General features: G+C 38.7%; 1 protein-coding gene across 7 annotated transcripts in view; it reads right to left on the reverse strand.

Annotated features, from left to right (window-relative positions):
- The window catches only part of CDON (cell adhesion associated, oncogene regulated), a 91,946-nt gene that overhangs the window by 52,541 nt on the left and 24,608 nt on the right, over positions 1-14,797 (reverse strand). For all 7 annotated transcript variants that reach the window (XM_033098002.1, XM_033098003.1, XM_033098000.1 and 4 more), the window contains exons 2-6: positions 5,942-6,078; positions 4,152-4,424; positions 2,618-2,764; positions 1,626-1,769; positions 679-966 (exon numbers count right to left, since the gene is read on the reverse strand). In XM_033098002.1, the coding sequence (XP_032953893.1) occupies positions 679-966; positions 1,626-1,769; positions 2,618-2,764; positions 4,152-4,424; positions 5,942-6,017 (928 nt within the window). In that variant the 5' untranslated portion in view covers positions 6,018-6,078. The remainder of the gene's footprint in view (positions 1-678; positions 967-1,625; positions 1,770-2,617; positions 2,765-4,151; positions 4,425-5,941; positions 6,079-14,797) is intronic.

The raw sequence follows: 14,797 nt of genomic DNA on the forward strand, positions 1-14,797 counted from the left end.
AACCTACATCAGGCCCTTGTTGCAATTAACATAAGCAGGCTTACAAAAACTGTGTTAACAATGAAACCACTTACTACCTATTTTTTTCTGGTTTTCATGAAAACCTGGTTTGAGAAAGGAAAACACTTTCTGGCGCTGCACACGATAGTGAGATAGGTAGCTGGAAGAAAAGAAAGGAACAGCTTGGAGCTAGAGAGTATACAGAGAAATGTGAAAATAATGCAGATTTTGTGCGCCAGGTATAGTGAAAGCATTCCAAAAGGAAAAAAATCAAAGAAATAGATTTCTTTCTGAAGTGATATTTTCTAGTCAGTACTCTGCCTTAGTTACTGCTTACTACGGGATACTACACCTGACACAGCCCAGAATCTTCTATCCTACCGAATTCCAGAATTCCAGTCTTTCCTCCGTGTCATTTAAGGAAGAGCAAGCAAGCTCTGCACTACATAACCAGGTTGGGGTGAGGGTCCCAAGAACGTCCCAGGTGAAATGCTCCACGACCCCTAGAAATACTGCCTAATTCAGCAGTCCTTTAGGAAAATGAAGCTTGCTCTGTCTACTGGTGTAGATATTCCTGGTCTATTTCATTCACAGTTCACAAACAGATCTTCCATTCAAACATCAGTTAGACCAGAAAAATAGGCTGACCTTAAAACAATATGTTGAGTGCCATCTTACCAAGTACAGTAACCATGTAAGTGACGTGTTTTATGTCTCCAGACTTGCTTCCCACCATACACGAGTAGTTCCCAGAGTCCACTGGCTCGATGCTATCTGTGGCAAGATGAGAATACATCCTCCTCCAATTGCTTCCCGCCATAGCGTCCTGACCATCCTTCAGCCAGTGCACTTGAGAAGCTGGGACCCCGCTCACCACACACTCCAGGGTTACAGGGCTCTGAGAAAGCACAGCTAATGCCTGTGAAAGGGTGGGGTGGAGAATGTGAAAATCATCTGAAGAAGGGGCTGGGGAAAAAAAGAGAAAACAAAAAAATTACCATTAAGTTTTCAAGTCCAATCGCTTCCTTAGCAAATTTGTGAGCTTGTCCACCTTCCCATTTATTCTTCTTTACACTACAAGGTCCTACAGGGCAGCTAAATCATTTTTAGTTGAGAATTAGAATTAAATGAGTTGGTGATCCTTTAGGCTACATCCGAATTAGCAGTTTAGAAAGGGAGAATTCTCAACAAGACCAGGAACTACCACTTGATTGAGCTTTGGCTATTGGTGCCACCTCGACTCAACTACCATAATCTAAAACTCAGCTTATAATTTATCAATCTGAAAGAGAACAGATACATGTTTTTTTCATAATTCAGTTAGCCACCCACTTGGTCACCACTGATATAAAGTTATATTTTCTCTATAATTTCTTTTTATTTGAGCAAAGGGCAGTTTTCCATATGTATTCCAATCTGTGATCTTGACCAAAGTTCTCTGCTAAAGAATCATTACATTTTTAAAACCTGTACAGTACTATTCTATAACACATGTATGTATTTAATTTTTATAATACTAATTTCTTATGCTAAAAAGGATCTAGAAAAAAACTCAACTCTCAACTTTCTATGAGGAATGCTTGTGAGGACGCCTCCTCGTCACCATTACCCTCCCAAATACTTACGACTCACAAGGAGCTTTCGGCCAATGGGTTCGACTTTCAATTCATGTGTGACAGGATTAAAGGCTGCACATTTATATGATCCCTTGTCCTCTAAGGATACATTCAAAATCTGAAGATTTCCTGATGGAAGGATTAAGTAATTCTCTGAGGAAGAAAGGGAACACAGTTAGGCCTCTCTCTTTATGAAAGACACCCATTAAAACTAATCAAGGTTGATAGTTATGCTTTAAAGTTAGATATAAGACCAGCAGCCAATGAGCAATTGGAGAAAATTCATTAAACGAAGGAAAGGGAAAGTCAAGGCAAAAAAAGTCCATCGTACTAGATTAACAAAATCAAGCCCTTCAGAAACAATTGACAACAGATCACTGGCTGGGTACACTGAAAGCGGAGAAGCACATTTAGACAAAGGTACAATAACCAGAGCTACCACCTGGGACAAACCTACACCTACAGCACTGGTCACCCAGCATTCAGTCGTGTCTGTTCATTCATTCATTTTTTTTTTTTTTTCCTCAACAAGTGATAAGCAATGAAGACAGCAGGAAAAGGCCCTGCACTCACGCAGCTGACATTCCAGTGTGGAGAGTGGGGGTGGCAGAGAAAGGGGTAAATAACAAACCAGCAAACAAAAATATTTGTAAAACAATGCTATAGGGGGAAAAAAGAAAAAACAAGAAGCTGAATACAGGGGACAGACAGTAACAGGGCGTATTATTTTAGAAAAGGCCCTGAGGGCAGTCTTCTCAGAAGAAGGTCCATCTGAGTAGAGACCTGAATGAGTCCAGGGGGTGAGCCCTGGGAGTATGAAATATAATCATTTCTACAGTGTAACCATTTGTTCTAGTCTTTTCCACTTGACTTCTGTGAGTAGAGACCACGTATCTGATGTATTTTTGTAGCCACAGTCCCCAGCACACAGAGCTTAATAGTTGACTGTTTAATGAACATTTGACCTGCGGGTGCCAATGGCTTTTCATAAAAACTCTCACCTGTGGAATGTCTCAGCCACTTTCCTCGGATTTTATAGCGCACCTCAGCTTTAGGGTTACTATCTGGTACCTTGCAGCCAATAAAACCAGTACTTTTTTCTTCTGCTGTAATAACATGCTTTGTTGATGAACCAAAATCAGCAAGAACTAAAATAAATAAATAAATAGATAAGTAAATAAATGTAAATTTGAACTCTCTTTCCCAAAGGAAATTTAAAAACTAGAAACAACATCTGCAACACGGCCCTTTGTGGCAGCCAATCCCAGTTCATAGCGGAGCACGATGTTTTTATCTCAGAAAGGAGTGGGGGTGGAGGCGCATGGCAGAGGGCTGGAGCTAAGTCATGACACCCCTTTCCAGAAGACGACAAAAAAGCAAACTGCTCTTGAAGCATTAGGGAGAACTACCGCATTTCCCCGAAAATAAGACCTAACCGGAAAATAAGCCCTAGCAAGATTTTTCAGGATGACATCCTCTGAATATAAGTCCTAATGCATGTTTTGGAGCAAAAATTAATATAAGACCCGGTCTTATTTTCGGGGAAACACAGCACAAAGCATAATTGCTCCCAATCTGTGGAGATCAATCCTTTTCAATCCAGCTCCTCATCAAAACCGACTTACCCTATGTATCATCATTCTGTGTGTCGCTACTCATATTGCAATAAAATGGTTTACAGGAGTAAACCCAGGACATCTAAAAACAAAGCCATATATTGTTTGAATTATCTGAATAGACTAACTTAGTTCCTCTCAGGTTAAGTTTACTACAGATGGAGCCTGCATGGAAGGGCTCTATTATCTCCAAAGCTGAAAGCATTCAGCAGCCTGCCGCTAGGAATTCAGCCCTCCAGTTGTATGTTTTGGAGCTGTCCATGGGTCACAGCTGTACAAAAACATTTACTCTTCGCAGTTATGACAAACTCACTACTGCTGGGGAATCCAGACTTGTTCTGTAAATAGGGGTGCCCTTGCAAAGACGGTTTCCATTACTGGAAGCCATCACCATTTGAAAGGCAGATGGCTCGAACGTACTAAGAACACCACGCATTCCAGATTTTCCCTAAATTCAATACTCCACATTCCTTTCTTTACAGTCAGTTATTATTTTCCTGTTTCTTTAGCCTGGTTTCAATTAAATAAATTAATATCACTCAGTAATCAAGGCAAATAAAACAACTAGATGTGAAAGATAAAGAACTGCATAAAATAACTGAGTGTTAAAGTAGACAATAGCTTTTCTGTTGCTGCTCATATTAAGGACTTTCAAATATTCACAAATTCAGAATTCACATTAGAAAACTGTCCTAACTGTGAAAAAAATCACTTCCATACCTTCATTAGAGATGAAGGCACTTGGCTAGGCACACAGAGGTTCAAGTACATTTCCCCAAGTTAAACACACAGCAAGAGTCAAGACTGGGATGAGAACTGTGTGTCTTCCTCCAAAACCCATGCTCCCACTATTCAAAAATGCAAGTACCAACAGTGATTTCAGGGAAAACCATAAACGACAGAACAAAATGAAACTCACCTGCAGTGGATACTGTTGCAGGGCTACTCACAACTGCACCGATGCTGTTGTTGGCAACGCATTGGTAGTAACCCGAAAGGGAGGGGTTAAGAGAAAGAATAGTCAGAGTCCCCCGATGAATCTTAATCTGTTCCAAGTTTCTATCCAATCGCTGTCCATTGTGCAGCCATGTGATATGAGCGGTGGTGGGTTTAGCAGAACAATGGAGGACCACAGGCCCACCAAGTTTCTGGACAGCAGACAGTGGCTCAGAGATAAAATAAGGTGCCAAGTCTACAAAGGAACATTTCCCGTGTACCAAGGGCGGGAAGAATGGGAGAGAAGGGGAAAGACAAAGGAGAGTACATTAAACACATTTCATCTGAATCTAAACGCAATCCCTTACTTTATCTATGAATGTTATGGTTCTTACGGCAAAAGTTCTAGGAGGTCTTGTAAGCCCATTTTTGGAAGAAAAAGGCAACATGTTAACCTGGGACTTGACAATTAGGATAGAACAGATGCGAATCCTTATGCTATAACTCAAACAAATGAGAAATGGCAAACTGCTCTTTTAATGAAGTAGCTTTTAAGAAATGGAAGTTAAAAATCTGAAAAAGTAGAGATGACTTTCAAAATAAAAAGAATTCTCTCCCGTGTTACCAACAGGATTTGACTTTAAGGGCAAGTTATTTTACAAATAAGGCTCTGGTACTTCTACTTCCCTTTAATATAAAATAATGTTCAGCTTTTAAGAAAGCAGAAGTAGAAAGTTAGAAAGCCACACAGAACTACAAAGTCTGTCCTTTTGTGTATATAAGGCTAAATAGAGTATCACTCTTACTATTTTTATTTGGTGTTTGGAATAGTTTCATTTCTTATGTCAAGTCCTCCAGGAACTTGGGGAAGGAGGGTTCTTACATTTAAATATCAAAACAGAGCCCTCACTTCCACCCAAAAAAGAGGGCGGAGAACAGGAATGCTGTTAATATGCCAGAATAAAATACATTTTTAGAAAAACCAATAAATTATTAAATCTATTTTTACAGGTATTTTATTAGAAATGAAGATTAAGGGAAGTGCCTTGCTTGACTAAATCTGAGGTTGTTGTTTAGCAAAACAAAAAGAGAAACAAAGCCATTAAATCAATTCTTCCCTTACTGAGTATAATATAGTTATACTGTATTTTCAACAGAGAAAATAAATACCTATTACTTAATGAATAAACATCATTGTATTTGTATATACTTATATATAAATTTTTACCCAAATCTAAAATGAAAAGAAATGCATGTGGGCCACGGATTAGGGTCAGGCTTATACACATTTAACAATAAACACATTTAAGCTTTTCAGTAGCGCAAAGAGTTAGATGATAAATTAGGCAAGGTCATGAGAGACCTGGGATTTGAACCAAGTTCTCGCACTCCAAGTTGAGCGCTGTCACATGCTGACTCTAACATGTCTCTTTGGTGGTATGTAGTCAGCATTTTATTCCTGTTATAATTTCCAAATTCAGAAATTTGAAACACATCATCTTACTGAAAAAAGCACAATCAGAGAATATGTATTTTTAAGGCAACAAAAGGAATAAATTACAAGGACAACCATGGGAAAGCCTGCTAAAGCCCAAGAAGCACTGCTAAGAGATCCCAAATTAATCAGTTTCAAAACCATTCAGCTGGTCAAACAATCCTACACGTCTTTAGAAACCATAACCGCCCGCAAAATATTGAAGTCGAACTTTGTTTCTTATAAGACTAAGATGAGGGAAAGCTTCAGCGAAAACACTACTATTCTTCGCCTCTTACCTGAACTCACAGAAGAGCACAGAATCCAAAGAGTCACATACAACGGTGTCTGTAAGGGTCCAGGATGTGGATGCATAGCGCCAGATTACAGAAGTGGGCAGGACCGACTTCCAGAGCAAAACCCAGGCCTCGGCTCACTAAAAGACATTCAAAGAAAAGAAAATCTAAATCACAAGAACAGTGGAACTCTAATCTGAGTGGCCAGTAGAGTTGTGAGCGTGACGGCTGCCATCTATGCGGAAAGCTCTGGACAGAGTGTGTCAAATACAAGGAACTTAACGATCCGTATTTTCCCAATTCACAAACTAATCTCTAGACACCAAGTTACTGTTAGAAGTTTTGCTCCTTCTTCCAAGGTACGAGAATGCCTCTTATAACCAAATCCATTATTCCAAATCAATCCATTTAACAGACTGTAGTGCATTTGTTTGTACATCCCACAAGCATCTACGACACAACACAAAAGGCATTCTTTCTCTACATTGCTTAAAACAGAAACAGTAACAAAAACAACAAAATAATAGCTAATTTATAGTGCTTAGTATGTGCCAGACACCATTTCAGCGCTTTTAATGTATTAACTTCATCTTCACAACAATTCCATGAGATAGGAACTACTGGTTTTCTTCCCTTTTTTCAGATGGGGGATGCAGGCTCATGGATTGGTCAAACAGCGAGTACCAAATGCAGGCCTGTGTTGGGACGGAGCTTGGCATGTGGGCAGAACATCCAAAGACCACTGTGTGGTGAGAGAGAAAAAGAGCACAGAGGAAAGCTGGGCCAGATCCTACCCAGCTTCAAAGGCCATGCTAAAGATTTTGGAATTGGGTGAAAAGGTGAAAGGGAAGTACAACTTGCTAGTTATGAAAATAGTCATGGGGATGTAAAGTACAGCATAGAGAATATAGTCGGTAATAGTGTAATAACTATGTATGGTATCAGATGGGTCCTAGATTTAATGGGGTGATCACTTCATAAGGTATATAAATGTCTAATTGCTATGTTATACACCTAAACTAATACTATATGTCCACTCTAATTAGAAAAATAAATTTAAAAAATATTTTGGAATTTATTCTCAATGTAATAGCAAGTCCTTAGAGGACTTAGAGAAAGCGAGTGATGGAATCTCATTTGTGCTTTAAAAAGATTACTGGCTGGTGGGGACTACACTGAAGTGGGGTGGGAATGGAAGAGGGAGACTAAGTCGAGGTAGTGTAATCACTCAGGAGACAGATGAGCACGTGCTGTCTTAGACCAGTGAGTCAACAGTGGAGGTGGTGAAAAGAAATTGAATTCAGACCATATTCTAAAGTGAGAACCAACAAAATTTGCCGAAGGCTGGAATATAGATTGTGAGATAAAGAGATGTGTTAAGGATAACTTGAGTTTTGGTGGAGGAGGATAAATGATAGCTGTGTTTACCGAAACGGGGAAGACAGAAGAGAGGGAGACACTAAAGAGGAGGTAAACAGTGCTGTTTTGGCCAAGGTAAATCTGAAATGCCAATTAGGCATCCAAGTACTACTGCCAAGTCAACATTACATATAGGAGTCTGGAGCTGTGGGGAGAAGTCAGAGCTGGAAGTGCAGATGTTAGACTAGTAAAGCCATGGCATTGTATGAGCTCTCTCTAAGGAAAATGAGAGAGGAGAAGAGAGACCAGGTAGGAACTCTGGACCCTCCAACCTTCAGAGACTGAATAGGGAAGGAGGAAGGAACAATGGAGACTGAGAAGAAGTCATCAATGAAATTGGAAGAAATCCAGGAACATGTTGCATTCCAGGGAGAAAAATGAAAAATATTTCTAGAAGTGTCATTAACTCTCTCGAACACTGCTGCGAAGTAGAGTAAGATGAGACACCATCAGAAAAGCATAATGAAGTTCACTGGTGATATTGACAAGAGTGATTTCAATGGAGAAGAAACAGAGACTGATGATTGGTTTATGATAGAATGGGAAGGGAGGATGCGAAGAAAGCAGCGTTTTGCTATCCAAAGGCAGCAGAAAAATAGGGAAAGCTACTAGAGACGAATGGCAGTCAAGGGAAGGTTTGTTTTTGTGGGTTTTTAAAAAATATATAGAGAGTATAACAATTTAGCAAAGCTAAAAATATTTCACAAAACTCAGCAGTGGTAAGGATGTGAGTAAAAATCACTATGATATATTGTTGGTGGAAATATAATTGGTAAATTCCTTTAGGAAGGAAAATCATCAGACAATAAATATTTATTTAATGCTTATTATATGCTAGGTATTATTCTACGAGCTGGGGATATACAGCAATTTAAAAACATATAAATAAAAAATAACAAAAAAATGTATACCTTACATACTAGTGGAAGAGAGGGATGATGAACAAGATGAAAAGCAAAATTAACATCCATGCCATCCTCCAGATAAGGTTCATTCTTTCTTCTCTGTGCTCCCTCTACACCTTGGACACCTATCTACCACTGCACTCATTACTCTGTTCTGCAGTGGATCTGGTTATATAACTATGTCCTCTTTGAAGACAAGAGTGACATATTCAACTTTGTAAATTCTAACACCTAGCAAAAAATAGGTGTTAATAATAGATGTTTCTTAACATGAAAGGAAGACCTTAACATAATGCAATTCCCAGAAGTACCTTAAAGAGTAGTATTTAATGAGAACTGTCTGGGGCAGCCTGATGGCTCAGTTGGTTAGAGTGCGAGCTCTGAAACAACAAGGTTGCCGGTTCAATTCCCACATGGGATGGTGGGCTATGCCATCTGCAGCAACTGGACTTGGAGATGAGCTGTGTCCTCCACAACTAGATTGAAGGACAATAACTTGAAGCTGATGGGTCCTACAGAAACACACTACTCCCCAATAAAATTTATTTAAAAAAAAAATAGAACTGTCATCTCGTCTGGATTCAGTATAATCTAGCTATATTTTTTTATTCATTCATATGTATGATTTTAAGAATCACCAAAAATACAATATAGTAGGTGCCTATTATATGCCAGGCACTATGCTAGGCTCAGGATCCAAAGAATGGTCATTATGTCTGCAAATTCTCCCCACATTCCTGCTTGGCCAGGGTTGGACACAGAAATCTGTGACTATGGAATACAACAAAATGTAATGACAGAGCTACAGTAATAACATTTCAGAAATGAGAATTTCATGTGCATATTCATGTATGCAAAGAAAGGCTAATTCTAACCACTGACAGAGGTGGGTAGTAATACAAAGCAAGGCACCTATGTATGGATGGCTCTGAATAAATCAAATAATTACCTCCCAGTATCTGCTTACTTCTCTATGCCAAGTACTCCAAAATCTACACAGAGCAAATTCAACTTTATCTCGATCACAGACTTGACAGATCACGGGCTGCCTTTTACACTTTTTCTGCTGACGTCTTTAAAAACTGGAGAGGATATTTTGGGACCACTCATTGGAAGAAGGGACCAGCTGTGTGAAAACTTTGTTTTTGGTTTATTTGAATTCTCACTTGGTTCAAGGGTAAGAACTGACACACCACCGCTAAGCAGTCACAGCAAAGTAAACATTCAAATAACTTGTTAACAGGAGCCACTTTCCTGAGAGAATGAGGACAAGGAGTTTCTTCCTTTTGCCAAATCTTTCCTCAACTATTTATTTATTGAAAAGCAGTGAAACAAATTCCTGAGTCAACTTTAACCCTAGCACATGATCTACTGACTTACTTTACAGCTGTCCTTTCAATTTTCACAGCTCATTATTGCTACCTAAATATTAGCACACAAGGATATCTCTTCTTAATTCTCTCTTTCTATTAGGTTACTCATAACGCACTGTCAGTTGATTTTAGAAGTTGGAAAGAACTTATGACATTAACAGTCACTTACTAAATTCTGTTGACTTGGTTTATATTTATCTACGGCAAGCTTGCTCAGTTTGTTAGAGAACTGTGGTAAGGACAGCAAGGCCCTGGGTTCTACTGATACATGGGTCAGGTAGTTTGAAATTATATTCAGCAGCTACCAAGAGCAACCTGGGTCCAACCTCCCAAATAAACATCACTGACCACAAGGAAGGTTCACTGATGTATAAATCAGGGTATATCCATTAGCACTACTGGAAAATTGTTCAGTGCTATGTGATTTTTTAAAAAGTACTATCTTTGTCAAAAAAGGAAACAATATTTGACTAAGTTATTGGAAAACATATATTTATAAATTTTAACATATATATTTCTAATACCTACATATAAATACATAATTATATAAAATGTATATATGTATATTTGTATTTGTGTGTGTGTGTGTGTGTGTGTGTCTAAGTATATATGCCCTGCATTGCTCTAGCAAATGAACAATCTGTTTAGCCAAGTTTACGACAACTGAACGAGGCTCCTGCCACCTTCTTACACACAGATCAGTGGCTTTAACCTGTATGTTGCCTTTCTTACCCCACCTTGGCAAGGGAGACAACAGCCCTAATTTCCTCTGCGTGAAAGTTGTTATTCCATCCTTGTCTCACCCTCTTTTCTGATCTGGCAGTAGTGGCCAGCGGAGAAACAGGTCCAGGTAAGAGCACACCAGCCCACCCCACCACTCATCGCTTTGGCACATTACTTGGCAAAGGCTGTTTGACCTTCATTCTATCACACATAACATTCAAATATTCTCATGCAAAAATTAAAAACAGAATTCTAATTTAAATCATATCAGATGGAATAGAATTCTGATTTAAATCACACTGTCTTTTTTTAGACTTTAGTGCTTTTCTCACTTACAATTTTTTTAAAGCACCCCATGAGGTAAACATAATGCCAGGTGATATTTTAAACAAACTATTCAAGTTTTTTTCCACGTATTCTACAATGAATGTTACTTTCACAACTAGAAAATTGTTAACAGGATGTTTCTACAAATACTCACTGACAAAAAAACATATTTAGTACAGAAAATGTGGAATACATAAGAAATACCAACAAGAAAGCAAACGTGACAATTCCACCACCTAAATAACACATCCATATTTTATTTCCTAATCCTTTCTATATATGTTTATATTTTCAGAATTAAAATCATAACCTATGCAATAGTTTTAAGTCCTGCTTTATTCATTTATCTAATGATCTCTTTATTTACTAAAATTATTCATAAACATAATTTATAACAGCTATAGATACTGTATTGATTGGATGTACTTTAATTTACTTTGCCATTCCCTTTCGGATAGTTACGCTATATTTTTTTTATAAATGTGCACATATACGTGTACATTTTTTTGCTATTACAGATAATGATGCTACGGATATCTTTGTCCATACATCTTTAACCACTCTGATTACATCCTTAGGATAGATTTTTTTTAAGTGGAATTATTGAGTCCAGAAATATAAACATTTTTAAGACTCTCAATACATAGACTGCCCGATTGTTTTCCAGAAAGACGGCAGCATGTACCACCCTATCTCCAACGACCACCATCTGCCCTGTGGGGGGGGAATCCCACCCACCAGCAGTGGTTTAGATCCTTACATGGTGCTAAGCAAAGTATGGATATAAAACAGGAATCTGAGCAATTAAAATATTTGATAGGGCATAAAACAACATCCACTGTCTAATCTACCAAGGATTTTTCTAATATTCTAAATTTACATAAAAGTTAACTGCAAAAAGAATGAAAGAATGGACACTGTAGGCCACATTTATCAAACCTTGTCAATCTGAACGTTCAACTGCAAAAAATACCACGGACACAAAAACCTCTGCTTTTTACCCAACATTTATTGTAAAGTAGGTTAAGGGGTCACTGTTATACTGTGTGATTTTAATTTATAGCATGCATTTCTCTAAAAAAAAATTTGTATGCAAAAACTGCTAACAGACACTTTTTGGCAATATTTGCTGGCATTCAAAATAGTCAACTGCCATTCATTTCAAAACTTTAATTCCCCTTCTGTAATGTTTTTCTTGTCTATAAAGCACATATACACGTCTACTTCCCTAAACTACTGGAGGTAGTAAACTAGCACAAAACACTGGGTTTAAATTGGTTTGGTTTTTACTTACTGTTGGACTTTGGCAACAACCCGATCAATGCCCTGTATGAAAAACATAACTGTCAAGGCTTATCCAACTCACTGGTCTCAGAAGAAATGAACATGACCATGAGGAAGTTCAGATCTTCAGAGGAAGTTAAGAGCCAACATAATTCTTTTATTTTCACTGCAGTTCTTGAGGGGCTGATGTAAGTGTCTGAGAAGATGCTTAGTGGTCACTTTGCTCCCAAGAAAGTAACTGGTAGTACAGTCTCTCCAGGAAAAAGACTAGGGTACTAAAAATTAGAACTCCTAAGTGTAGCACCCCATTAAAACTACAACTCAAGAGATAACTCTTTCCTCCACACTGTAAAAACCTCTGGACGGCTCCCCGGCTCCCCACTTTCGCATGCCGTGAGTGCTGTTCCTTGAGTCCTGGCCTGAAGTTCCTCAAGAATAGCTGGCGTTTCCTAAATTATAGGGCTTTCTTTAAGCGTTCCCTTCCCATCTCCACAAAAGGCAATTTGTCTTGTATAACAAACTGTACTCTTATGCCATCCCAGCCTCAGGAGCATTTCTGTTGGCAAAGGGAAGCTAAAGGTAATAAGAAAGGGAATACTTCCCTAACATTTACTTAACTTATTGTCCAGGTGGTGAACTTAATGCTTTTATAACCTCTTTTCAACATGCTGCCAGAATAATCCTTTGGGAAAAGTCTTTTCCTGAATTTCTAGATTTGATTCCTTTGTTTTTGAAGCAAGTCTTTGCTTTCCTAAGGATGATCAAAGCTGTCTCTCTGAATTATCCCCTCCCTAAACCCTATATCAAACTTTCTTAAAGTTTTCTTTCAGGCTTAGGGAATAACTGTGCTTAATTTGTGAACAAAAACTTGGCTTTGGGGTCAGTATTGTTCTTCAAAACAGAAAATCCTTTAAGTTAGTTTCTTTTTTTAAAGGAACCTTATTCTGCACAAAACATTTTCTTCTTTAAAAAATTGATCCTAAGTGGCATTAAGTACATTTATATTGTTTTGTAACTATTGCCACTATCCCTAAAAAAAAAACAAACAAAAAAACCCTTTATTTTCAATCCATTTCAAAATATGCTATTTCTCAGCTGTGGAGGGGGGAAAAAGAGTTTTCTATAATAACTAAAGAAAAAATAAAATGTCTACTTAAAAATGTTGTTATTTTAAGTACTGATTAATTCAGCACAATTTCAATTAGGGAAATCAAACATACAAAATACTTCCTTTTTAACTCATTGAACTACCTTGACCTTAATCACATTCAACTTTAAATCTCCTCAAAGTTTCCTCCATTCTGAACATTGGAATACTTGAGCTAAGAAGCTAACCTCATTTCCTGAAGACTTCTCCAAGAAACCTACTTTTTTCCAGGAAATACTCATTCAATCAATTAATTCTATACATAGGGCATCAACTTCGGGCAAGATCCTGTGAGGGGTACAAAGATAAGGAAGACGAGGAAGGCATAATTCCTGAACTCAAGGCTATTGCAGCCTAATTGAGAAAAGAGGTGTGAACAGAATTTCAGAATAAAGTGTCCTAAGTACAATAAGAGGGTAAAAAGTATTAAAAGCGTTAAAAGCAGAGGAATTCACCTTTCATTCCACAAACCGTGCTGAGTGCATACCTACTATGTGTCAGGCACCATGCCATCCTGGGAACTCAGCCACCAACAAATCAGATAGTACATCTGCCTTCCCGAGGCTTCCAGTCAGGTGAGGGAAGGCGACATTCAAACATAGACTTATCAAACAGGACGACTAAACTTTTCGCCATAAGGGCGCCTGCAAAATGAGTCCACTCTTTGGACAGCTTTTTATTCAGTATAACAACTTCAATCAGAAACTAAAAAGTCGGGCCGGCCCCGTGGCTCAGGTGGTTGGAGCTCCATGCTCCTAACTCCAAAGGCTGCTGGTTCGATTCCCACGTGGGCCAGTGGGCTCCCAACCACAAGGCTGCGGCTTTGACCCCTGCGGGGGATGGTGGGCTGTGCCCCCTGCAACTAGCAACGGCGGCTGGACCTGGAGCTGAGCTGCGCCCTCCACAACTGGGACTGAAGGTACAACAACTTGAAGCTGAACGGCACCCTCCACAGCTGGGATTGAAAGGACAACAACTTGACTTGGGAAAAAAAAAGTCCTGGAAGTACACACTGTTCCCCAATAAGGTCCTGTTCCCCTTCCCCAATAAAATAAAATAAAATAAAGAAACTAAAAAGTCATACTTTGATATGACAGCTTCGGGCAAAAGTACACACACCAGTTTCCATGACACCACGGATTTTAGATTTTAGTCAGAAAATATCAACATGAAGAATCTGAATAGCCTGCCACATTTGGATGAACCCAAAACATGGTGCTTTGCGTCCAGATACCAAGTGAGAGGGAGGACAGTATTCTCTCTAATTTTCTGAGCTGCGTGTGCACCATTTCCACCAGTTGTGGCACACTCCCATGTTTAGCTTTTCTTTGGCCATAAAGGTGTGTTTCTGTACTGAAAGTTTGCTTTTAAGTGCAATGTGAAGGCAAGGTAACTATGTGCCTTAAAAGGACTTCCTGTCTGAAAGTCTATTTCCTGCCTCCCCGCACCTTCGAAGGACCGCCTCGCCAGCGCTCCTTCACCAGCCACCACCTTCGAGCCTTCTTTCTCCTTTGCTGAGCACAATAAATTCACTGCAATGTACTTAGGAACAAAGTGCATTTGTTTACTTTCAAAATATTGCTTATCACCTATACAAATTTGTTTTTATTGCTTAGTTGATTTATTTTCTACCAGTGAAACTGTTTGGCGATCCTTGATTGGGACAAAACACATCATGATT

The sequence above is a fragment of the Rhinolophus ferrumequinum genome, chromosome 25 (assembly GCF_004115265.2).
Source record: "Rhinolophus ferrumequinum isolate MPI-CBG mRhiFer1 chromosome 25, mRhiFer1_v1.p, whole genome shotgun sequence".
NCBI lineage: Eukaryota > Metazoa > Chordata > Mammalia > Chiroptera > Rhinolophidae > Rhinolophus > Rhinolophus ferrumequinum.